This window comes from Hyla sarda, chromosome 2, assembly GCF_029499605.1.
Source record: "Hyla sarda isolate aHylSar1 chromosome 2, aHylSar1.hap1, whole genome shotgun sequence".
Lineage (NCBI taxonomy): Eukaryota > Metazoa > Chordata > Amphibia > Anura > Hylidae > Hyla > Hyla sarda.
The window spans coordinates 406,898,132-406,923,894 of NC_079190.1; the positions used below are offsets into that span (position 1 = coordinate 406,898,132).

General features: G+C 44.0%; 2 protein-coding genes across 4 annotated transcripts in view; one reads left to right on the top strand and one right to left on the bottom strand.

Moving 5' to 3' along the window:
* Positions 1-1,243: 1,243 nt before the first annotated feature.
* Positions 1,244-25,731, bottom strand: AKAP17A (A-kinase anchoring protein 17A). The gene is made up of 5 exons (XM_056558805.1): positions 25,641-25,731; positions 16,779-17,553; positions 14,322-14,470; positions 13,409-13,649; positions 1,244-2,760 (listed from the first exon to the last, which is right to left on the bottom strand). The coding sequence occupies exons 2-5, from the start codon at positions 17,538-17,540 to the stop codon at positions 1,921-1,923; spliced, it is 1,992 nt and encodes a 663-aa protein (XP_056414780.1). The 5' UTR covers positions 17,541-17,553; positions 25,641-25,731; the 3' UTR covers positions 1,244-1,920.
* Positions 25,627-25,763, top strand: part of LOC130356822 (acetylserotonin O-methyltransferase-like) — a 77,644-nt gene continuing 77,507 nt past the window's right edge. For 2 of the 3 annotated variants that reach the window (XM_056558806.1, XM_056558810.1), the window contains exon 1: positions 25,627-25,759. The gene's annotated coding sequence lies outside the window, so the exon portion shown is untranslated. The remainder of the gene's footprint in view (positions 25,760-25,763) is intronic. The other variant, XM_056558811.1, reaches the window with a different exon arrangement.

Here is a 25,763-nt window from a genome sequence, read left to right on the forward strand (position 1 = left end):
ATATAACATGCGCTGCTGGGGGCATATGATGGCGCTGTGCGGGGGACATATATAACATGCGCTGCTGGGGGCATATGATGGCGCTGTGCGAGCGGCATATATATATATATATATAGCAACAGAAGAATGCAGCAGCACACTGCCAGCACAAGGATATAGGTGCAACATGAATATGCAGTTAAAACATGGAGAGCTATACAGCTATGGTGTAATAGATGCAAATGTGAAACTATGAAATAGTGAGGCACTTAGCTCGCAAATTTGTCTACATGCACACACATGCGCTGCGGTGGGTATATGATAGCGCTGTGCGGGGGGCATATATACAATTTACCGTGCGACAATTTCCAACCCGTGAACACAAATTTTTTTCCCATCTGACACATTAGTAAATCAGGGAGAGAAAATCAACAGAGTAAATGAAGAAACACTCAGAGATAAACCTGACTCATAGTAAATCAGGGCTAATACCTCCAGCCTCCCGTCCGCCCTCTATTGCCTCCAAACAAACCACCAATATTGCCTCCAGACACCCGCCCACCCTGCCTTCAGACAAAAACCCATCCTCCCAGCACTATTGCCTCCATCCTGCCTCCAGACTACCACCTACCAAGTATTATTGTCTCTATCCACCCCCCCCCCCCCCACAAATGCCTCAACCCTCCCCTGTTTAACATTACCTGTGAGCAGTTGGCTCACTGAGGGCCAGGACGCCAGCTGCACTGAGGGTCCTCTCTGCCAGGAATGTCCAGTGTTGTGGGCAGTACTTGCTGCAGCAGCGTGAAGGCTTTCTGTCTGTGTCTTTTTTAATGTACGCCGGCGCCTCTCTGGCAGAAGAGTCCAGCGTGATGCTTTCCTCCTGGAGGGAAATTCAGTTTTGCCTTTGCCAAACACCATTCCCAACCCCCACACCCTTAACTTGGCAGCGTCCCTGCCAGTGCTCTAACCTGTTATTTTACAGTCCTAGCAGGCTGCAGTATGGTTATTAAATACAAGGAAATAGCCTTTTTAGGGATAGTGAAGGGCAAGCTATAAATTATAAATGTTGCTACGGTGAGGTCTACTGGAAAGCATATACCCTAAATCAGGTTAACAGGTTAATTTAGTAATACTGGGGTACAATGTTTGTTCGTATTTTAAAATTAATTAGTTTAATAAACATTCTTGACTTTTCTATTCATATATCCAATACCTAGAGATGTTCTAAATGCAAATAAACAAGACAAGAGTCCAAATGGTTTTACATAAAAGAAAAATAAATATTTTATTAACCAGAACTGAAACCTAGTTTAGCAATCCTATGTGGTCTCAAAAACCACTAGCAGATAAAAACTGGATTCTTTAAGTATTAGAAAAATTACCCCTGAAATGTCCCTGAAGAGACGGAAATGGACCTTTCCTTTAAAAAAAATAAAATAAAAATATTCAGAAGCAGAAAGGAGGGGAGACAATTGATCATCGATACGTACAGTTCTCTCAGACCAAAGAACATACTAACTAATATGGAAAGCTGTGATGGCATTGTCAATCAAGCTTTGAGCAAAATAACTGGCCAGCCATGGTTGAAGCCTTTTACCATCAGACTTTTTAGCAACCAGATATCCAGTCGTCAGCTGAAAGTTAAAGTGGTATTGCCACCATGGACAATTATTTGGCACTCGTATAGGCAACAATTTGCAATCTAGTATTTTCAATGCAAAGAGTCCTGAGCTCTATATCACATAGGTCCCAGCAGTCGGACTCATTACAATCACTTATTTTCTATCCTGTGTATGGAAAATAAGTGTTCATGGTGGCAAAATGCCTTTATACAGGCAGAGGCCTGGCAATGCCCAAAGCACACCATCTCTCCCTGCCATATTACTCTAAGTACATTTAAATAAACAACCATCTGGACCATATGTTGAAGACATAGCAGGTTTAACTACTCCAGGATCGCCTTTCTTTGCTGTATGATCTGCGGTGGTGCCTCTTGTCTTTATGACTGTACCTAACCTTTTCTCTCCCTTTGTTTTTGCTTCTTTCTGCACTGACACTACTCTGCGGGCTGTAATCTCTAGAGGAATGCTTTTTGTGGGATTTTTTCACCTTTCTGCGATCATCCTCCTCTCTACTCAAGTCCCGTTTGTTTTTAGTCTTATGCTTGTGCTTTGTGTCCTGGCTATACTTGCTTGTTTTTGACTGTCTATGAGTGTCATCTGTCTCAGCATTACTTGGACACGTTCCACTTTCCTTTAATTGTAAACCTGAATCCTTATTTGTTGAATTGTCATGATGCACCTTATTGCCTAGAATGCTGGTGAGTGAATAGAGGGGTCGTCCTGCATTAATGATATTCATCTGTTTGTATTCCTGGAGTCGGGAGTCTTCTACACACACTCCATTTGCTGCATGAAGGGTTGAATTTGCATAGTGGAGGTAAGGCCTGTGTGGCTCGTAGTCTGGTTGTGTTTGCGTTGAGGTAGATGTGACATAGTTCATAGGGGAGTCACGAGGGAGGTTTTCACTGGGCTTTAGAGGGTAAATCTGCTGAGGTTTAGGGTCTTCTTTAATTTGAGAGGCAGAGCACATGTTCCTGTTGAGAAGACTGTTCAGCAACTTTTCTCTTAACTCTTTCTCCTTCCGGTGTAAACTCAGGGTTCGTTGTTTCTCCTCTTCAACTCGCCTAAGTTCTGCCTCCTGTTGTCTTCTCCGTTCTTCCAGCTGCATGAGACGAATTCTCTCCGCTTCCTTCTCCTCCTGCTCACGTATCTTTGCAGCCTACAAAACAAGGCCAAAGCAAAGTCTATTCAATTAAACTCAATGGCGGTTGACAGTACACAATGTAACTGAAGGAAAGCTATGACAATGAACTGTACCACTTCTCTTCCAAGGCTAATGGAAAAGTGCTATACGTGTAACACATTGGCTTAAAACAAAAGAAAATTTTACTAACCTTCAGAAATCTAAAAGTTTCAGATCACGAGATTTAAAAAGGTTTAAAAAAAAAAGTGTTTAGAATATATTTATATATACACACACAAAGAAAATATTAATTGCCTCTGCAAACCCAATGAAGACCATAGCCTTTATTAGTGCCATAGCTTACGACGGATATTCTTCTCTATGATAGGCTCACGCCATATACAATGTTCCCTCAAGTTACAATATTAATTAGTTCCAGGACGACTAGAGATGAGCGAACTTACAGTAAAGTCGATTCGGCTCGGCAGTTGATGACTTTTCCTGCATAAATTAGTTCAGCTTTCCGGTGCTCCGGTGGGCTGGAAAAGGTGGATACAGTCCTAGGAAACTCTTTCCTAGGAATGTATCCACCTTTTTCAGCCCACCGGAGCACCTGAAGGCTGAACTAATTTACGCAGGATAAGGCATCAACTGCCGAGCCGAGAAGTTTGTGACGAATCGAATTTAATGTAAGTTCGCTCATCTCTAAGGACGACCATTGTATGTTAAAACCATAGTATGTTGAGACCACAACTCTATGGAAACCTGGTATTTGGTTCTGAAGCCCCAAAATGTCATCCAAAAATAGGAAAAAGAGAGGATTAAAGAAAGATAAGTAAATAACTAATCTAGATAAAGCAAATCCTTACACATAAAAGTAAGAAAGATCTGCTGGGAGCTGTAAATCACTGTCTGTCAGTATTTCCCAAAGAGGGTGCCTCCAGCTGTTGCAAAACTACAACTACCAGCATGCATCTAACTCACAGCTGAAGTGTTAAAAGGGGTACTCAGTTGGAAAAAAAAATGTTTTAATCAACTGGTGCCAGAAAGTTAAACAGATTTGTAAATTACTTCTATTTAAAAATCTTAATCCTTCCAGTACTTATCAGCTGCTGTATGGTCCAGAGGAAGTTGTATTTCTTTCTGGAATTCTTTTCTGTCTGACCAGTGTTCTCTGCTGACACCTCTGTCCGTAACACGAACTGTCCAGAGCAGAATATGCTTGTTATGGGGATTTGTTCCTACTCACAGGAGAGAACACTGTGGTCAAACAGAAAAGAATTCCAGAAAAAAAATACAACTTCATATGGAGCATACAGCAGCTGATAAGTACTGGAAGGATTAATATTTTTTAACAGAAGTAATTTACAAAATCTGTTTAACTTTCTGGCACCAGTTGATTTAAAAAAAATTTGTTTTCCACCAGAGTACCCCTTTAAAGAGGTTGTGACACCAGCTCTGAGCTAAATCTTCCTCAGATTCCCTTCAAGTTAAGGCATAACCTGGTAAAATGTTTTATCTTGCCGTTACATGAAAGCCTTTTCAATTAAAAGAAGCAGTAACACAAGTAAAAAATGTTTTCTAGAAATGACTTCATGGCGTGAATCATTTCAAAGAAATCAAACAAAGGATGTTTTTTAGGTGTGCGTGCGCTGTTCTGACTCATTACTTATCAGTTATTATCTAATGTATTTGTATTAAAAAAGGAGTCTCATTGGCAAGCAGTGTGCCATAGACCAGATGGGTCTATAAAATTGGAGCAAAATGCACAAAGATAGAAAACATTTTTTTCCCCCCTTTTGCTGTCCATTCTAAATAGTGTTCCCAAAATTGCTTGAATAAATATCCCAAAATTCATAATAAAGCTCTGAAGGTATGCAGTGTGCACACCATTTCCTGGAGCGTAAATTGAGCCTTGAAACGTTAAATGGGCACTGTCACCAACTTTATTTTTTGATATGTTGTAGTACTTATGTACTACAACATATCTCATATACTTTTATTATTATACATATATATATATATACACTAGGGGTCTAGTAGGGGTCTCCCTCCCAGTGGCCGGCTGCAGCCTGGCATGATGTCACGCCTGAAAAAGGACTGATGCGGCCGGTCGGTCCTTTTTCATTCAGCCTGCGCTCGCTCCCTGCCTGTCAATCAGAAAGGCAGAGAGCGAGCGCATTGGCTCCCCGGCCACTGGCTGGGAGGCCACTCCTCCCGCACATCGCCGCCGCCGCTGTCCCTGCACGCCCGCTGCCGGACTCTGCAGTAAGTGTAATGAGGGAACCGGGTATGAGGGAGGGGGGTTTTTGATGGAGGGAACGGGGTATGGCGCGGGGGGAGGGAGACGGAGGGGACGGGCTAGCGCCGCATGTAACTAACAAATAGTTTATCTACACAGGGTGCCTCCAGCTGTTTCAATACTACAACTCCCAGCATGGCCTGACAGCCAATATATGTCAGGGCAAGCTGGGAGTTGTAGTGGTGAAACAGCTGGAGGCACCCTGTGTAGATGAACTAAGGGCGGAAGTCCCCCCCCCAGCAGGCATCAGTGACGTGGTGCCTGCTGGGGAAGTCTGCCTGGTAGTGAGCACACTGCCAGGCAGACAAAAGGCATTTTTAATATAGTAAAAATAAAAATTAAAAGCAAGGAGGGGGTTAGGGATAGATTGGCAATAGGCAGGGACAGAAGAAAAATATATAGGATGGTGGGAGCTACCCTTTAATTTTACATATTTTACCTATTTTTTCCCTTGAATGGCACTGAATTCATAGGGAAAACAGAGTGTCCTACTTCCTGGAGGACCAGAAAAATCATGTTCAAGACTAACACATACATTTAAATGAAACTTGGTTAAAACATATGCTATTCAACCAGAAATGCTGCTTTGTATGCTTGACTTGCATGGTATGATTTTAAGTCCGGCCCCTCATTTGCCCTTTATCTTTCGTTACATCTTTAAGTTTGCCCTCCGTGTGGTCCCTTGACTGGGATATCACAGTTCATTAGATTTTAAGAAGCCTTTCTGAAAGACGACAGCAGTGAGCCTGTTCTAACGGAAACTACTGTGACCGAGAAAGGCATCCTTCTACTTTAAAATCTAATTGGCAGTATTACGAGCTCCCCCTTCACATTAATGATCTCTCCCTGAATAGACATTAAGAAAGAGGGGAGCAGGGATGGGAGCACTCTGCTTTCACCGCCTGTGTAAAAAGGTTAAAGCTACAAGCCACACCGCTCAGCTGATCGAGAGAGATCTGTACACTAAGGCTAATAACATATCAGTAAGTAGCTTTATTATACTTTTTGACACCATACACTTTATTTACTTATTTTTTTTACACCGGAAAGCCCTTTTAAAGGCAACATAAGCTTAAAAATATAGTAGTAGACTATAGTAGTCTACAAGAAAGGATATATTTTTGTTGCATGTAGCAAAAGCAAAATGACTAAGGGCAAAAAAGACTTAGTTTCAAATATCTCCCCAATTGAGTTATATTACCACTAACAAATGTCTGTTGAGAAGATTTGTGTTGCAGAAACAATTCAAAGACCAAATCCAGACAAAGAAATAAAAACAATAAATAGCAATTTATTGTCAGGTCCCGGCAGTTATTTTATGTAACTCACAATTAGAGAAACAACATGGCCGCACATCCACTATTAAGGCTATTATTTTATATTCTTTGTCCGGAATCGGTCTTGGAATTACCTCAGGCAGATTAGTACCTCAAAAGTATAAACGAGTAGATAATTTCTCGTACGACTACTCCTTTGGATTGCAGGTTGGATGCAGGCAGTTCCCAGATTATTATACTGAGAAGTGCATATGGTTGTGCCCAAAATGCAACATCAAAAGTTAAGCATAACAACATTGTTCTCATGCTTCACTTTAGCCCCTTAAGGACACAGCTCATTTTCACCTTAAGGACTGAACCCGTTTTCGCAATTCTGACCACCATCACTTTAAGCATTAATAACTCTGGGATGCTTTTACCGATTATTCTGAGATTGTTTTTTGGTGACATATTCTACTTTATGTTAGTGGTAAATTTGCGTCGTTACTTGCATCCTTTCTTGGTGAAAAATCCCAAAAGTTCATGAAAATTTAGCATTTTTCTAACTTTGAAGCTCTCTGCTTGTAAGGAAAATGGACATTCCAAATAAATGTTATATTGATTCACAAATACAATATGTCCACTTTATGTTGGCATCATAAAATGGACATATTTTTACTTTTTGAAAAAATTAGAGGGCTTCAAAGTATAGCAGCAATTTTCATGAAAATTGCAAAATCTGAAGGGACAGACGTTACAGAACTACAACTCCCAGCATGCCTGGGCAGTCTAGGCATGCTGAGAGTTGTAGTTTGGCAACATCTGGAGGGCCACCGTTTTGGCACTACTGTAATAGTGGTCTCCAAACTGTGACCCTCCAGATGTTGCAAAACTACAACACCCAGCATGGCCAGACAGCTTTTGGCTGTCTGGGCATGCTGGGAGTTGCAGTTTGGCAACCACTAGAAGGGCAGCAGTAAATATCGCTTTACTGCCACCTTCCTTCCGCCTTCCCCCCCCCCCCCACTGTCGCTTCCCTACCTGCACCACAGATCTCCGCAGTCTCCAGCAATGATCGGCGGTACCCACCGCCATCTTCTCCCCCCCCCCCCCGTTCTGCTCGACATCCAGGGGTGGGCAGAGCGCAGGGTTTCCATGGCAACCCCCTGTCATGCGCTGCCATTGGTCAGAATTAGTTTCTGACTAATGGCAGGGGATAGGAGGAGATCGAAGCACTGCAATCTCGCTCTCATCCCTCAGGATGATCGGGGCTGTCACTGACAGCTCGAATCCTTCCTATTTTCCGGGCGATCGGGTCACCAAAGACCCGATCAGCCCGGAGTAGCAGAAAATATTGCATGTCCGAATTGACATGCGATTTTCTGCGGTCGCCGACATATGGGGGGGGGGGGGGGTCCCCCTCGGCGATGTGCCGGGCTGCCTGCTGAATGATTTCAGCAGGCATCATGGTCCGGTCCCCAACTGGCTAGCGGTGGGGACCGGAATTCCCACGGGCGTATGCATACTCCCTACATCGTTAAGGTCTCAGGATGCAGGGCATATGGATACGCCCTACGTCATGAAAAGGTTAAGCTATTGCCTGTGAGGACAAGACAAGCAGGGCTCTGTACAGGCTCCTGGCTTGTCAATCATCCAGCTGTGTGAGCCCATAGCATGTCACAGAGCCTCACTGTACAGACCCCTGCTTGTCCACCCTCACTTCCTGTATTTGGACTCCTCAGAGACACACAGGCAATAGCTTCAGGGACAAAAAATATACATATTTTTTAACCAATGTATATTAAAAATATACATATAATGGTATTATCTATGTTATATAAAATGTTTTTGTTGATGACAGGTACACTTTAAAGGGTAGCTCCCACCATCCCTTTTTTTTTCTATCCCTGCCTATTACCCATCTATCCCTAACCCCCTCCCTGCTTTTAATTTTTTTTTTACTATGTTAAAAATGACTTTTTGTCTGCCTGGTAGTGTGCTCACTACCAGGCAGACTTCCCCAGCAGGCAGAGATCACTGATGCCTGCTGGGGCCGACACTTCCGCCCTTAGTTCATCTATATAGGGTGCCTCCAGCTGTTTCACCACTACAACTTCCAGCTTGCCCTGACATCTATTGGCTGTCAGGGCAAGCTGGGAGTTGTAGTGTTGAAACAGCTGGAGGCACCCTATGCAGAAAACAGTTAGGGCCACGGGCGCGGCGCTACCCCGATCCCCCCCGTGTTTAAAATGCTGAACTCCGCTCTCCCCCAACCCCCGCTCTTCCCTAAAATAAATCCATACATACTGCGGAGCGGGCCAATGTTTTCACGGGTCCGGCGTGCAAGGGCAGCAGCAGCGGCGGCATGTGAAGGAGGAGTGGCCGGCCGGCCAGGGAGCCAATGCGCTTGCTCCCTGTCTGATTGGCGAGTGCAGGCTGAATAAATAAGGACTGATGCCCGGCCAGCATCAGTCCGAATTCAGGCGTGACGTCACGCCAGCCTGCAGCCGGCCACTAGGAGGGTGACCCTTAGTGGTCGGTTTTCAAACAATAATTAAAGCATTTTAATAAAAAAAAAAAAATAATGAAAATATATTAGAGATAAGTTGTAGTACATATGTACTACAACATTTAAAAAAAAAAAAAAAAAGTTCATGACAGTGCCCATTTAAGGCACATATAGAGCCTCTATTTGTTGTTCTTTATATATGTTGTCAAGAGGTTTTAGCTTTCTGTAGGACTCTATATATATATATGATCTTTCCACAGATATCTATAGCACATCATAATATAATTGTTAATGTTTTTTTGTGTAATGCAGCCATACCTTTTGCTTATTCCATTTTATATTTATAAAAGATAGAGGAGAGGCATGACCAAAAGTCCACAATGCCCTGAGGCCGCCACACCTCTCAGTCCCTGCGTTGCCACTGTGTGCCTGACAATCATGTCTGCCAAGTATTGTGAACCCCTGGCCACACCTCTCCAACTGTTCCTGACTGCATGATGTGTGCCGTGATAAAGAGTGATGTGTGAAGGAGCAAAGGCTCAGGAGCGAGTGTTATGATCTGTAGCGGATGTGAACAGGTGATCACCTGGAAGTACAAGCGGATGATCGCCAGCATCCATGAAGGAGTCGCACCACCTCCTGATAATTAATTGATATAGATATATATAGATAGAGATAGAGATTATATATATATATATATATATATATATATATATATATATATATATATATATATATATATATATATATATATGAATGGGGAATATGCCCCAATACCCCTAAGGAAGTCACCGACGGGTGATGTAACGCGTGGGGCTTAGGAGGGCACCTGCTGCATCCATTCCCTCCATCTGCTGTGGAGTGGTCTTTGTGCCTTTTAATCCTTTTTAAATGTTTGTCTAATTTTGGCTTTGGAACCATGTAATAAAGATTGTTATATTTATACATAATGGGTAGTGCGCTGTATTTCTTTTTTCTTTGCTGAATTGTATGTATATTGGTACACATAGTAGCAACACTGTGGTAAATCATTTGGGCTGAGCCCACATTTTGTGTATGTGATTGAAACTTGCATTCACATTTATTTTTTTAATACACTACATAAAACACTAGAACAGAATTATGCAGCAACTTCCAATTCCATCTAATGCAGAGTAGTAGTATTGCTTACCATAAAGAGTGCTTCGCACAAAAATATTTGCTGGCAATGAGACCTAACATCTATGTCCTAGATCCCAAACAAACACAGAAGGGGTGCCTACAGTCTGCAACCTTCTGCCTAAAGGAATGGCCTGGATGGCATTCTGAGATCATGTGACAGACCCGGTATCTTCTGTAGAAGGATACCATCCAGTGCATCCTGACATGAGGTAACAATAAGTGGAATCAGTTTATTGTTAGTTGCAAACCATATGGCATCAATGTTTGAAATAGTGAAGACTCCCTAAGCCCCCACTGGAAGGGGAGTAATCTGTAGATTAGCCTGGATTAATACGGTATATAAAACCTAGATAAGACCTTTGGGCCCTTGAGAGCTTAAAAAAACACCCTATGAGAGAGAATTGGGAGAAAGGTCTACAGGGAAAGGAGGGGAAGGGGATTTCTTGATTCTCAAAAGTGTCTAAGCTGTGAAAACCTACAGAAGGCCTCTGCACAAATCATACTTCGATTGCGTAAGAAATAGAGCAAAAACCCTACATATTATACACACCAACAGTCTGCTGAATCCATAAAGGGGGGGGGGTTCTGAAGACTGGGACATGTGAGGTACTAAGTGGCTATACCACAAGCGCTTATCTATCACCACCTCAGTATATCGCAACAACTTTGTAGCCGCCAGTCACACTTCCAAAGCTATTAAATGCAGAGGTAAGTGAGACACATTATCGGGGAGTTCCCCTTCCAACTTTTTTGGTCGTTGCAGGGTAGTGGTTGGTTCCCCAAATAAATGGGAGAAACTGAAATTTAAGTTCTTGAAAGAAAAGTAAGGTTTTGTGGTACAGCTCTGCATGCTCTATAACAGTGGTCTCCAACCTGCGGACCTACAGATGTTGCAAAACTACAACTCCCAGCATGCCCAGACAGCCGTTGGCTGTCCGGGCATGCTGGGAGTTGTAGTTTTGCAACATCTGGGAGGCCCGCAGGTTGAAGACCACTGCTCTAGAATATAGAAACATTTAGGCATAGTCTGATCAGGTTTATGGGGTCAGAACTTTGCTTTTATATAACCAAGTCATGGGAAGGTAAGTGATTGATCGTAATGCCCATACACTTAAAGGAGGACACCACTTGAAGAGCACTTTGGTGCAAAATTTTTGCGCAGTTAGTTTTTGTGCCCAAGTTTTGCTCAATTTCAAAATAGATGATGAGTGCTTCATTCTTGACTATGCAGTGGAGGAGATTACCGTATATACTCGGGTATAAGCCGACCCGAGTATAAGCCGAGACCCCTAATTTCAACCCAAAATCCCAGGAAAAGTTATTGACTCGAGTATAAGCCTAGGGTGGGAAATACCTCATCCCCCCCCTGTCATCATCCAGACCCGTCATTAACATCCTCATCATCATCCCCTTGTCATCATCCCACACATCCCCCCCTTCATCATCCCCTTATCATTTCACACATCCCCCCTTCATCATCCCCTTGTCATCATCCCACACATCCCCCCTTCATCATCCCCTTATCATCCCACACATCCCCCCTTCATCATCCCCTTATCATCCCGCACATCCCCCCTTCATCATCCCCTTATCATCCCACACATCCCCCCTTCATCATCCCCTTGTAATCATCCCACACCCCCCTTCATCATCCCCACCCCCCTTCATCATCCTCACACCCCCCCCCCCCTTCATCATCCTCTTCTCATCATTCGCCCTCAGTGGTCTTCAACCTGCGGACCTCCAGAGGTTTCAAAACTACAACTCCCAGCAAGCCCGGGCAGCCATCGGCTGTCCGGGCTTGCTGGGAGTTGTAGTTTTGAAACCTCCGGAGGTCCGCAGGTTGAAGACCACTGCGGCCTTCAACATCATCCAGCCCCCTCTCACCCCCTTTAGTTCTGAGTACTCACCTCCGCTCGGCGCTGGTCCGGTCCTGCAGGGCTGTCCGGAGAGGAGGTGGTCCGGTGAGGAGGTGGTCCGGGCTGCTATCTTCACCGGGGGCGCCTCTTCTCCGCGCTTCCGGCCCGGAATAGAGGCGTTGCCTTGACAATGACGCAGAAGTACGTTGGCAATGAACGCACCTCTGCGTCGTTGTCAAGGCAACGTGACTATTCTGAGGCCGGGCCCGAAGCGCTTAGAAGAGGCCTCCCCGGTGAAGATAGCAGCCCGGAACCACTATCCCACCGGACCACCTCCTCTCCGGACAGTCCTGCAGCACCGGACCAGCGCTGAGCGGAGGTGAGTACTGTACAGAACTAAAGGAGGGTGAGAGGGGGCTGGATGATGTTGAAGGCCGCAGTGGTCTTCAACCTGCGGACCTCCGGAGGTTTCAAAACTACAACTCCCAGCAAGCCCGGACAGCCGATGGCTGCCCGGGCTTGCTGGGAGATGTAGTTTTGAAACCTCTGGAAGTCCGCAGGTTGAAGACCACTGCGGGTGGGGGAGTTCACTCGTGTATAAGCCGAGGGGGGTGTTTTCAGCACGAAAAATCGTGCTGAAAAACTCGGCTTATACTCGAGTATATACGGTAACTGTCTTTTTTAAAAGGGCACAAAAATGAATGCCGAATGTTAAAAAAATAAAAAAAAAGCTAATTCATACCAGCTCTGCCTTGTCTTCGAAATCTCACCCCATATTTCCCTCTCATAACGGCATAACTACCAATTTACCCCATTTAATATAAAAACCTTAAAAAAAGGCAGGGGAAGAGCATTCTAAGGATCAGATATCTAAAAAAAAAAAATCAATGTCATTCACATCTAATCACTCTTTTCCCACAAAATGATATTTATCAATCTGCTCAGCCCCTCCTGCTCTAGAACAAGATACCAAAGATCGGACAGCATTTTCCTGGTGATGAGTTTCCCTTAAAATCAAACAGAACTACAACTCCCAGTGTTGCAATGGCCTAATGCTGCCCCCTGGAGCAGGCATTTCTCTTATGAGATTACTGCTAGAGCTATAATTGACTGTCAACAAATTCTTCTAAAATGGGCAGCAGAAGAAATGGAGAGGGGGTGGGTGTTCAGTACAGTGGGTGCTTTGAAGGCTGAACATTTCTTAATTGCAAGAAACAATGTAACATGCACATAAATGGGGGGTCACTGACGGTGACGTCGCATTGGGCATGTAGCCAAAGGATGGGGGGAGGCAATGGGGCGGCGGTATGTGGGCAGAGGATGGGGGGGGGAGGCAATGGGGCAGCGGCGGCGATGGTAGTCTCTGGCCAGGGGTGGGGCATTATCGGCATATCGACAAGGTAATTGCTGATACCGATAATATCCAAAATCGCGATTATCAGCCAAACCGATAATCAGTCGATCCCTAGTGCTGCGCAAAAAGTAGTGCTAATTATTACTGAGGCCACAGTTTGGTATAATAGTATACAGCATTTCATGTTTTCTATTGGAAAAATCATGACACCACACTGGAGAACCCCTCATAACAAATTCTCACCTTCACTCTGCTTAGAAGCTCCACAATTAACCTGATGGACTGTAAATTCCTCTGAGCCAGCAAAAGCCTTCGCTCCTCAAATCGGATTTTCTCCTGCAATCTCTTTTGCTCCTCTGCCTGTATTTTTTGTAATTTTTTCTTGTTCTTGCGAGCTTCCCGCTCTCTCTGCTTCTCCTCCTTCCTTTTTATCTTATCCTTACGTTTCTTCTCCTTCTCCAACTCTTCCATTTCTTTTTGTTTGCTTCAAGACAAACAGTTCACATTAGGGAATTAGAAAGAAGCTATTGTGTGTATTAAATAGCAGTTATCAGGAATCACTACCAATCCTAGATTAGATTGCACCCATATAGTGCAGACATCTAGATGATTGTTCTGAAGAAGTAGTAAGAACTGGGTATTCAAAATTTTAAAGGGGTACTTAACTGCCCCAGCGTTTGGAACATTTTGTTCCAAATACTGGGTGCGGGCTGCGGGGGTCGCACCCAGCGTTTGGAACAAAATGTTCCGGCCGCTGGGGCAGTTAAGTACCCCTTTAAAATTAACCTGATGATGGCCAGTGGAGTACCCCTTTAAAGGGGTACTCCGCTGCTCAGCATTTGGAACAAACTGTTCCGAACGCTGGAGCCAGGAGTTTGTGGAGTCATAGCCCAGACCCCTCATGACGACTTGTGGGGCAATGACGTCACAAGCTCCCGGCGCTTGTTCCAAACCCTGAGCAGTGGAGTACCCCTTTCAAAATGTATCCCCTTTTTATAGTATAGGGGATAAGTGTCTGATCGGGGGGGTCCCCAGTGATCAGACATCCTGTAGATAAGGAATATGTTTTAAATGCCTAAATACTTATTTAACCCTACATTGTGTCAATCAACGATTCACATTGCAAAATCACATAAGTGACCTGAGACAGACTTACCGTTCCTCCTCTTTTTGCCTCTCTTCGGCTTCCTTCTCTTTTCTCTTTTGTTCCTCTCGCTTCTGTTCTAGTTCTTGTAATTTCTGACGCTCGAGCTGTCTTTTTTTAATAGATGCCTCACTCAGGTGCTTGGTTGTGTCAAATGAGACCTATAAAATGGAATAAAGTGTCACCAAAATCTGTACACTCATGGGTAAGCATATTCCAACTTGTACAGTCCAAAAAAAGCATGCATTAAACATATACTTCTGTCATAGGCTTCAGTTTAATGCATGCACCATGAGCGTTGCAATTTTTGTGACCCATTTATTAAACTAATGCCCCAATAACCAGTGAATGACAGAGGCATTAGAGGGGTTGTCCCAATATTTAAAAAATGAGCTTCCTGGCAGCTCATTTCTAATTACAGACCATCCATTAAGACAAGGGTGGGAAACGTCCGGTGCCACAAGTCATATAAGACCCACAAAATCATTTGGTCTGACCCTTCCAAGACTTATTTATTCTGTAACAAGGATTCAGGAATGCATTTTGGCTGAATGCAGAAAGAGTACAAAGAGTTGACAGTGCTCCAGTATGACCGACACACACCAAAGGAATGGCACAACACAGAGTTGGGAATCTCATTGTTGTGTAGGTTATGGATGTCCCAAAACCGATACTAGTATAGGTAAGGGGACGATACCTGGCATTTGCATGGTATCGGGGGGGTTTAACGTCCCCGATAGCATATCCGATGCCTGCTGCAGTGTGGCCATCTTCTCCTTAATGCCCCGTTCTCCCGTCCGCTTCATGGCGTCCCATGGAGGAGCATGTGACACACACGTCACTCCACTGCGCCCAGCGTAACTCTACGGAGGAAGGAGAGTGACGTTTATGTCACATGCTCCTCCATAGGATGCCATTATGTGGACGGGAGAACTGGGCAGCAGAGGGGGGGGCTTGCTGTCTACAAGGGGGGGGGGGGCTGCTGTCTACAAAGGGCTGCTGCTAATGCCTGCAACTATCTATACTACCTACTAGAGGACAATCCCTACTATTAAAGGCAATCTTACAGCAGAGTCACCTGCACTAACTTGAATTTATATGTAGATAGGTCAGGTGACCCGGTTTCTACCGCTGCTCACCATGTGAACATCAGCACAATCGCTCCGGAGACATCGGTCTCGCTGCCAATGCAAATTCCCTGTTCTGCCCAATGGAAAATAGAGAAATCTTGGCTCATAGTACAGCAGCCGCCTCCATTGTACACAACAAGGACCCACATATCATACGGTAAGCAGCGCCAGAAACCGGGTCACCATGCTGTCGGATTCCCTTTAAAATAAAAGTACTCCTACTTGGTATCGGTGAGTACTAGAATTAAAGTATCGGTACTTTTACTCTGTCTTAAAAAAATGGTATCAGGACATCCCTAGTGTAGGTGAATGCTTTTTCTCCACTTTCATTTTGTGTAGTGTTAATGTGTAATTTATTAAATGGTCACAGGGCATTTGATAAATTTTGCACAGGTACACAATCACATTTTCATAAATTTCCCTTCAGCACATAATTTTCTATGGTTTGCTTGTTGTGCAAATGTTGCGACTTTATGGAGGTGTTTGCGCAAAAAAATGCAACATATTAGATTAAAGGGTACCTCTCATCAAATAAACTTGATATATTTTAGATTAATGAATGTTGAATAACTTTCCAATAGCATGTTAATGAAAAATATGCTTCTTTCTATTGTATTTTTCCCGATCAGTCCTGTCAGCAAGCATTTCTGACTCATGCTGGAGTCCTAAACACTCAGAGCTGCCAGCCTGATTTGTTCACAGCCAAACAGGCAGTGAACAAAGCAGGCTGGCAGCTCTGAGTGTTCTCCTTTGTGAACAAAGCAGACTGGCAGCTCGTAGTGTTTAGGACTCCGGCATGAGTCTGAAATGCTTGCTGCCAGGACTGGTAGGGAGACCCCTAGTGGTCATTTCTTCAAAGTGGAAAATTAAATAGAAAGAAGCATATTTTTTAATAACATGCAATTGTAAAGTTAATCTATAATATATCAAAAGTTTTTTTTTATGAGAGGTACCCTTTAAAATAAATTGCAGATTATAAATCCATGATCACTACAAAAAGCTAACCATACCAAATTAAATCTAAGTCATTCACGTCTAAATACATTGTGCAAACATTTGCAACTTTTTACTCCCCCCCCCACCCCCTGCCAAAAAACAAAACAACACAAGTAAAAAAAAAATCTATATCCAATGATAAATTCCCTCCAGAGTTCTCAGACAAGAGTATAAATACTACTACAATCTTGGTCATGATTTAACACACCTAATCCTTACAGATGAGATAATAGCCCACCAGGGACCTCTGTTTACAGAAGATGTGCCAAACTCTTGGGAAATGTAATAGGAGCAAGAAAAAGGATCCTGATAACCCTACACATGGCATACACATTCTACCTACCTTTATATTACAAGCCACAGCTTTTCCATCTTCACCTTTATGCATAAGCTTCATACCGCGCAGAGCATTCATTGCCTTCACAAAGCCAACATACTCCTTGTATTGGACATATGCTTCAAAGTTTAAGTGCCCACCAAAACTAAAAGTATGGAAGTTCCTACCAGTCATTTCCTCTCTGTACGGGTCAAGCATGGGGATATCGACATTCCTAATCTCACCAAACATACTGAAAACCTTTACAAGGACTTCTTCATTTGGTTTCTCAGAGCCAGAATCTTTCGAAGCAAACCACTTGCAAGGAAGGCCTTCTAGATGAATGGTGTCAGGTCTTTCTCCGGGTGAGTTTTCATTCATGTCTGCTGCATCTCGGAAGAAGCAGTCCCAGTCATGTCTTGAGGGGAAGTCTATTTTATATTCGGCTGCTCTGACTTTTAGAATATCAGAGAAGCCACTTAGCTTTATACTTTTACCATCCAAAGCTGCTATGAAAGCTTTCACCAAGCTCTTGTTCTCAACCTCTCCCTCAAAGCGGATGAAGTCCATGGTGCTTTTGGAAATGCGCAGCGTGGAGAACTGGTGGTTGGTCACCATGCCCTTAAGCCGTTCCATCACTTCCCAGTTTGAGATAGATTTTCCAGGCTGCTTCAGTTGAGGCAGCGCCACGCTGATGATCATTTTTGAGATGGGCTTTAGATAAAGGCCATGCAGATGACACAGTTCCACAGCTTCAGATACATCATGCACTATGGTCGCGGCAGCCATACTATAGACAGTCCTGTAAATAGAAAACATGTAGATTCAATCAGATGAAACGAAAGGTCTGCTTGCTTCACTAGTGTATGATAAGATCAGTTCTGTTGAAATGAAGGGATTTAAAGGGGTACTGCAGAGGAAAAAAAATGTTTTCCAATCAACTGGTGCCAGAAATTGAGATTATGGCAGTAAATACTGCGATTCCAATATGCGATTGCGATATAATAAACAAATGGTAAAATCCCTGCTATTTCATGTCCAATCTCCTCATTTCATATAGCCAACATAAAATGGGGGGGATTGGAGTCCAGTGCAGTAAAACTTATCCCCAATAAAAAGGAAAGGGAATAAGTTTTAGATCGCAGGGAGTCCGACCGCTAGGACCCCCTGCGATCCCCTGCACGGCGCATCAGCAGTCCCGCAGGAAGGGGGTGTGACGACTACCCCCCCCCCCCCCCGCATGAAGTGGTGGCCAACACACCCCCTCCATGTAGCTATATGGGATAAATGGAGGGGGGGGTGTCGGCCGCCGCTTCGTGTGTGGGTTGGCACGCCCCCCCCCCCCCCTTTCCTGGGGACTGCCAGGGTGCCATGCAGGAGATTGCAGGGGGTCCTAGCGGTTGGACTCCCCACGATCTAAAACTTAACCCCTATCCTTTGGATGGGGGAAAGTTTTACTGCACTGGAGTACTCAAAATGTCCCCTTCTGACCCCTAAAACTTTCTTATATTTCCATACACGGGGCTGTAATGGAGCTTATTAGAGATTAGCAAAGTTACAGTGATTTGATTTGTCACGAACTTCTCAGCTCGGTGGTTTCTGACTTTAGCCTGCATAAATTAGTTCAGCTTTCAGGTGCTCCGGTGGGCTGGAAAAGGTGGATACAGCCCTAGAAGACTCTCTCCTAGGCCTGTATCCACCTTTTCCAGCCCACCGGAGCACCTAAAGCTGAACTAATTTCTGCAGGCTAAAGTCCACAAATGACGAGCCAAGAAGTTTGTGATGAATCGAATCACTGTAACTTCGCTCATCTCTAGAGCTTGTTTTTTTGCACCCTCATCTGTATTTTTTATTGGAACCATTTCTGTTTTGATGGGACTTTCTGATCACTTATTTTTTCCTGCTATATGAAGTGACCAAAAATCAACAATTCTGGACTTTGAATTATTTTTTTATAATTTTTTTAATGTTTAAGCCATTGACTGCGCGGTTTCATTTACGTTATATTTTAATAGTTTGGACATTCATTCACGTGGCGCTACCACATATTTTTTTTGTTTGTTTTATTTGAAAAATGGGGGGGGGGGTTACATTTTTATTTAGGGGATGAGGCTTATTCACATGTATTGTCTCAATTTTTGTTTCACAAATTTTTTTCACAATTTTTTTAATCCCCATGGAGCAGTGTTTTCACACAGTGTGTCTCCAGTTGTTGAAAAACTACAACTCCCAGCATGCCCAGACTGCCAAAAGCTATACGGGAATGCTGGGAGTTGTAGTTTTGGAACAGTTGGAGACACACAGATGTAATTTTTAGCTTCTAGACACTAATCAATATTGTGCCATAGGAGCATATAGCACAGCACTGATCAGCCCCACTGAGCTACCGGCACCCTTTTTCAGCATTTTAGACACAGCGATCAATGTTGATCGTGGCATCTAAAAGGGTTATTGGCGGACATCACCTAGATCAGTGATTGCCTGCATTACTCAGTATGTAATGCTTCATAGACTCCAGCTCCGCGGCTGTGCTGTATATAAACGGTGGCCAGTCGTGGTGGGGTTAAGGCACCTCCTCCCAGCACTGAGCACTGCTGGGAGGAGAGACAGTAAGACGCGGGTTGAAGTGGCTGTGTGGCACGTGAGCCAAGCCTGCAGCTGCCGGAGCCCGGTGACCGCCACTGCTCCGGTGTTTAATTCGTGCTGCGTGGCCGAAACCTTCAGCATGCGGCTCAATGTTTCTCCGCCTAATTGCATGTTTTTTCATAGGGTGAAATCGTTATATCGCATTTCACAAAAATCGTGATTAGATTGCGAATGCGATATATTGTGCAGCCCTACTATTTAATAATCTTAAAGGAGGTATCAGGCAAAAAGTAGTCCAAATAAAAACCTTAAATAAGTGAGCTACCGCTGAGCAAGGTGCATAGAGAAGCAGTGAATATAGATGAAGGGAGGTGTATGTGGAGAAGGAAGTGTGACATTGCTAAGTGATGTGTTGTTTACTGTAGATTACATTATGTGCGATAAGAACTCCTGAACATCTTGCCTGGAGGAAAAGCAAAGAGAAACAGGGTATGTGCTCACTGCTTTACACTTGTACATTACAAAGTTATATCATTTTAACATGTGCAGCTTTATAAAAAGCTCATTTCATTCGGCTGGAGTTCTCCTTAAAGGGAACCAATCATCAGATTTTACCCTATATAACACTTGGCAAAGCATTATATAGGGTAAAATCTTTATTTTCACCATTCCCGGGGGACGCTCCTGCCCCCAGGGATGGTGAAGATATGAAGTTATAAACTAGTCACCGCCGCCGCCGCAAGTAGTCACCTGGGCGGGGAGCTCTTCTCACCTACTCCCGTTCTTCGGCCGGCAGCGACGCCCCCTCCGCTTGATTGATGGGCCGCGTCATCGCTCTGCTCCGTCCGTTCAGTGAGCGGAACAATGACGCGGCCCATCAATCAAGCGGAGGGGAGCGTCGCTCCCGGCCGAAGAACGGGAGTAGATAAGAAGAACTCCCCGCTCAGGTGACTACTTACGGCGGCGGTGACTAGTTTATAACTTCATATCTTCACCATCCCTGGGGGCAGGAGCATCCCCCGGGAATGGTGAAAATAAAGATTTTACCCTTTAAAGACTTCCAGTACTTATCAGCTGCTGTATGCTCCACACAGGAAGTTCTTTTCTTTTTAAATTTATTTTCTGTCTGATCACAGTGCTCTCTACTGACACCTCTATCCCTGTCAGGAACTGTCCAGAGCAGGAACAAATTCCCATAGCAAACCTCTCCTGCTATGGACAGTTCCTGACAGGGATAGAGGTGTCAGCAGAGAGCACTGTGATCAGACTGGAAAGAACTTCACAACAGGAGCTGCGCTCACTACATAGCAGGTCAGCTCAGGCAGCTATCAGCAGCCAGGGACTCACCAATAATGGTGGAGGTCTCCTCACCTCCTTCTGGCGTGCAGGATGGCTGAGCTTCTTGTGCAGCCTGGAGAAGTAGGCTATACAAGAAGATCACTAGCACTGAATTACTATGTTATAACATACTACTGAACAGTTCATAGCAATCTAATAATTGCTATTAACAGTGCTCTATGAGGACTTAAATTTAAAATCAATATAAAACAAAGATTTAAAAAAATATATATATAAAAGCCCCACCCAAATAAAATAGAAACCATCCCATTTTCCCATTAAAAAAAAAAAAAGTAGTTAAAAAAAAAAAAAAAAAAAAAACACAACATATTTGGTATTGCTGCGGGCATAAGTGTCCGAACTTGTAAATATAATGTTCATTATCCAACACGGTGAATGGCGTAAACTTTAAAAAAAAATACCAGAATTGCTGATTTTTTTTTTGTTCACATAACGTTAAGGAAAAAAAGCGATCAAAAAAGTTCCATCAAAACAAAATTGAAACCGAAAACTACAGGGTCTCGGCGCAAAAAATTAGCCCTCATACATCCACGTATACAGAAAAATGAAAAAGTTATAGGGCGTCAGAATAGGGCAATTTTAAATATAGACTTGCATTGAGGGGGCAGGGCGTGATGTCATGAGGAGGCGGAGCCGTGATGTCACAATACTCCGGCCCCTGTATCGTGAGTCATGAGACACGGAGCGATCTTCGCTCCGTGAGGCTGACGAAAGGGGGGGGGCTGCAAAAGATATTGCGGGGGTCCCCAATGGATTTTAGTTCAAAGGCCCCTTTCACACTATAAAAATACTTCCGTTATGAACGCCCGTTATAAAAAGCCTGGAAACCGGCAGTTATACGGCCGGAACAAAATCGCTAATGGCCGCTAGAAAATCCCATTATAGTCTATGGGATTTTTCTAATAGCCATTTTAACCCGTTATCACCCTTTATTAATAACGGCCGTTATTTTGTGATGGGTGAATGAACGGGAGAAATAGTGCATGCACTAATTCTCCCGTTACTATCGTCAGTCACAAAATAAGGGCCGTTATTAATAACGGGCGTTAACGGGTTAAAACAGCTATTAGAAAATCCCATTATAGTCTCTGGGATTTTTCTAACGGCCATTAGCGATTTTGTTCCGGCCGTATAACTGCAGATTTCCAGGCTTTTTATAACGGGCATTCATAACGGAAGTATTTTTATAGTGTGAAAGGGGCCAAATAAGTATTGTTTTTACGAAGAAGAAAAAAAAAAATAAAATTGATATATATATATATATATATATATATATATACACAAAAATTATATATTTAGTTGATCAAATATCAGTCCTGGAACCCAGTGCTATAGCATGAATTGAGCAGTAAAGAAGCTAAAAAAAAATGATATTGCTAGACTATTGGTAAGACATACTCTGAAAGCTTACGCTACCTCTTGCCCATAAGTTCAATGGAGGCAACTGGTTGTGTACACCTAAGGTATCATCTGCCACCATGACTACCACTGTAAACCAAAAAAGGGTGCTATGGCTGAAAACCCACCCTGTGACCTTTACTGAAAAGTGACCCTCTAACTTCAAAGAAGCTATGCAGCCAGGACATCCCAACCATTTATGTGATATAGCTGTTCCTCTGGACTTCTCCACAGACATGCCTTATCAATAGAAAACATAATAAGGTGCTATGCGTAGGAACAGCCAGAGGGGGTGGGCTTCTTACTCTGACAGCAAATGGCAGCAGAAAAGAGGAATCTGACATGTTGGATTTGGGCACAACCATAAGGTATAGCAGCAGTGTGGTGGTGATAGTCATTAGAGATGAGCAAATTTACAGTAAATTTGATTCGTCATGAACTTCTCGGCTCGGCAGTTGATGACTTTTCCTGCATAAATTAGTTCAGCTTTCAGGTGCTCCGGTGGGCTGGAAAAGGTGGATACAGTCCTAGGAAAGAGTCTCCTAGGACTGTATCCACCTTTTCCAGCCCACGGGAGCATCTGAAAGCTGAATTCATTTATGCAGGATAAGTCATCAACTGCCGAGCCGAGAAGTTCGTGACGAATCGAATTTACTGTAAATTCGCTCATCTCTAATAGTCATATATGAGACATTTCTTTCAGTATATGCTTTCACACTGCCATATTTGTGATTCGCATAAGGCTGCATTCACACCACGTTTTTGCAATACAGTTCCCACATAAATTTTCAATTTGAAAACCGCATGGAACCGTATTGAAAACCATATTCATTGACTCGCCATTAAAAACTGTATGCCAAACGATGCATCCGGTTGCATCCGTTCTGTATCTTGTATGGTTTTGTCCGTTTTTTCCTGCACCCAAAAACGTAGCCTACCATGGTTTTTGGTCCGGGTGAAAACCGTATAGAAACCGTATGTTTTTTTTTTTTTTTTAACATGGGATTCAATGCCAACCGTAGAGAACCATATGTGCGTACAGTTCCATCCGGTTTTCACTAGGGATCAACCGATTATCCGGCCAATATTCACGATTTTCTAAGTTATCAGTATCGGCAATTACCTTGCCGATAATGCGGGCGCTTTAAATCAATGAACTGCAGAGGCTTTTGCAGAGCCAGAGACCGCTACCCGCTTCTCTCCCCTTGCCTGTCCTGGGTCCAACCACCGCCGCTGCCCCATTGCCTCCCCCATCCTCTGTTTTATAATGACCTGTTCCCGGGGTCCGCGCTACTTCTGGCTCTGCGGCATCCTGAGCTGTCACTGTGCACCAGGCCACTGACGGTGACGTCGCGTTGAGGACGTCACTCGCCATTGCGCTGTGCACAGCAACAGAACAGGACACCGCAGGAGCCAGAAGTAGTGCAGACCCCGGGAACAGGTAATTATAATTATATCCCCAGGCCGGTAAGTCTGTTCATGGTGAAGGCCAGGCTGGTGACAGGGGACAGCACTCCTCCGGTGTCCGGGTACAGCATGCCCCAGCCGCAGGGCAGCAGAGGGCAGGGCTGCGGAAGGGCTGAACTCACTCAGCAGCTTCTCCATCACCATTGTGCAAAGCGGCGGGGTTGGACTCAGGACAGGCAGGGGGAGAGAAGTGGGTGGCGGCAGTGAGGTCTCTGGCCCCGCAAAAAATAGGAAAATGCGAGGAATAAAGAAAAATAAGATAACTAATACAGATAAAACAATTCCTTACATATAAAAGAAAAAGCTGCTGGGAACTGTAAATCACTGTCTATGTCAGAGTTTCCCAACCAGGGTGCCTCCAGCTGTTGCAAAACTACAACTCCCAGCATGCCCGGACAGCCGTTGGCTGTCCGGGCATGCTGGGAGTTGTAGTTTTGCAACAGCTGAAGGCACCCTGGTTGGGAAACAATGGTTTAAGTAGAGGACAGGAGCATCTTCAGGGTCCTGTACAGTACAGACAGTGTCCCAAATGGAGCCGCCCTTACTTGGTGTCCAAAGGAGCAGCTAACCCTGGCACAGGTAAGGAGTAGTACAGAACTTGTAGTTCCTCCCTGTACTGTAGGGGGCGCTACCAGACAGCCAGTCAGTGCAGGCACTTCAGTAATTCAGGTGATTTACCAGTGAATGCCCATTCTGATTGGTCGGTTCCTCCAGCCATTGATATGTTTCACAGATCTGGACTGTCTGTACATTGTATGTTGAGTCTGGTTTCAAGTTACAATGGTCCAGAAAACACCATCGTATGTTGAAACTATTGTATGTTGAGGCCATTGTAAGTTGAGGGATCACTGTACTTTCTTTTCCTTAAAAAACGGATGCAACCGGACATCATTTTTTAAACTGTATACGGGTTAAAATTTGTACACACTATATGATACAGTAAGTCAGGCTTTGATTAATCTGTTTTTCATCAAAAACCTGATACAGGAACTGTATTGCAAAAACATGGTGTGAATGCAGCCCAAGGCTGGGTTCACACTACGATTTTCAAATACGGTAACCGTATACGGTTTCCCGCAAAAAAAAAGTATACGACCGTATGCATAGAGAATGCACTGTAAACCGTATTCCAAATGTTGTGTACGGTTGCATCCGTTTTGCTTCGGATACGGTTTTGCAGATTTTTCAACCGTAGGCAAAAACGCTGTCGACCACGTTTTTGCCTCCGGTTGGAAAACAGTATGTGAACCGTATGCGGTTCTTTTAACATTGTTGTCTATGAGAACCGTACACAGAATTTCAGAATACGGTTGCACACGGTTTTTCTAATCCGTTTTTGGAGTTGACACATGCGCAGAAGGAATTTCAATAGAACAATAGTAACTATTAAATTGCTTGAAAACTAATTCCAACAAAATAGCAAAACCGTTGGTAAAAATGGATGCAAATGGATAGAACCGTACATATGTTTTGGAACCGTATAAGGGGAAAAACCATATTTGGAGTTATACGGTTTTTGCAATACGTTTTTTAGCGGAAAACTGTATACGGTAACCGTATTTAAAAAAACGTGGTGTGAACCCAGCCTAAGGCATTCAGCCAGCCCCTGCCATAGCCCACTGAGCACACTATAATTATAGGTTCCAGACATAAGGGACCTGCCATAGACACTGTACACACATATACAAAAAATAATAATAATATCTTCTAGACATTAGTGACCGTGATGGTGGCTCAAACACTCCCCATAAAGACTAACACAGAGGGCTGGACATATAGGATATATATATATATATATATATATATACCCTCACTGTATGCAGGGGGCACAGATAGAACACTACAGGCCTAGCTCACCCCTGCTGTTATTCTTTGTACGGGGTTATAGAGAGGACAGTAATGTGTGAGGCGGCTTATACAGGCTCAGCCCTCCTCCGGTATATACCGCGGCCCCATCACCTGACCATCCATATACCGCGGCCTCATCACCTGACCATCCATATACCGCTGCCCCATCACCTGACCATCCATATACCGCGGCCCCATCACCTGACCATCCATATACCGCAGCCCTCCTACCTCTGCAGCCACCAGTACAGAGCCGCTACCCGCACATCCAGCCAGGAAGATCGGCGAAACGCTATGCAAGCTGGGATGTGGGCGGAACTAGAACGCCGGGAATAGCTTCCGGTTCAGAAGTTT

Coding starts and splice junctions, on each gene's coding strand:
- AKAP17A (XM_056558805.1), bottom strand. CDS start 17,540: ATGGCTGCCGCGACCATAGTGCATGATGTATCTGAAGCTGTGGAACTG. Junction 14,471..16,778: donor CTGTGGCTTGTAATATAAAG/GTAGGTAGAATG, acceptor TCCATTTTATAG/GTCTCATTTGACACAACCAA. Junction 13,650..14,321: donor AGGCAAAAAGAGGAGGAACG/GTAAGTCTGTCT, acceptor TTTGTCTTGAAG/CAAACAAAAAGAAATGGAAG.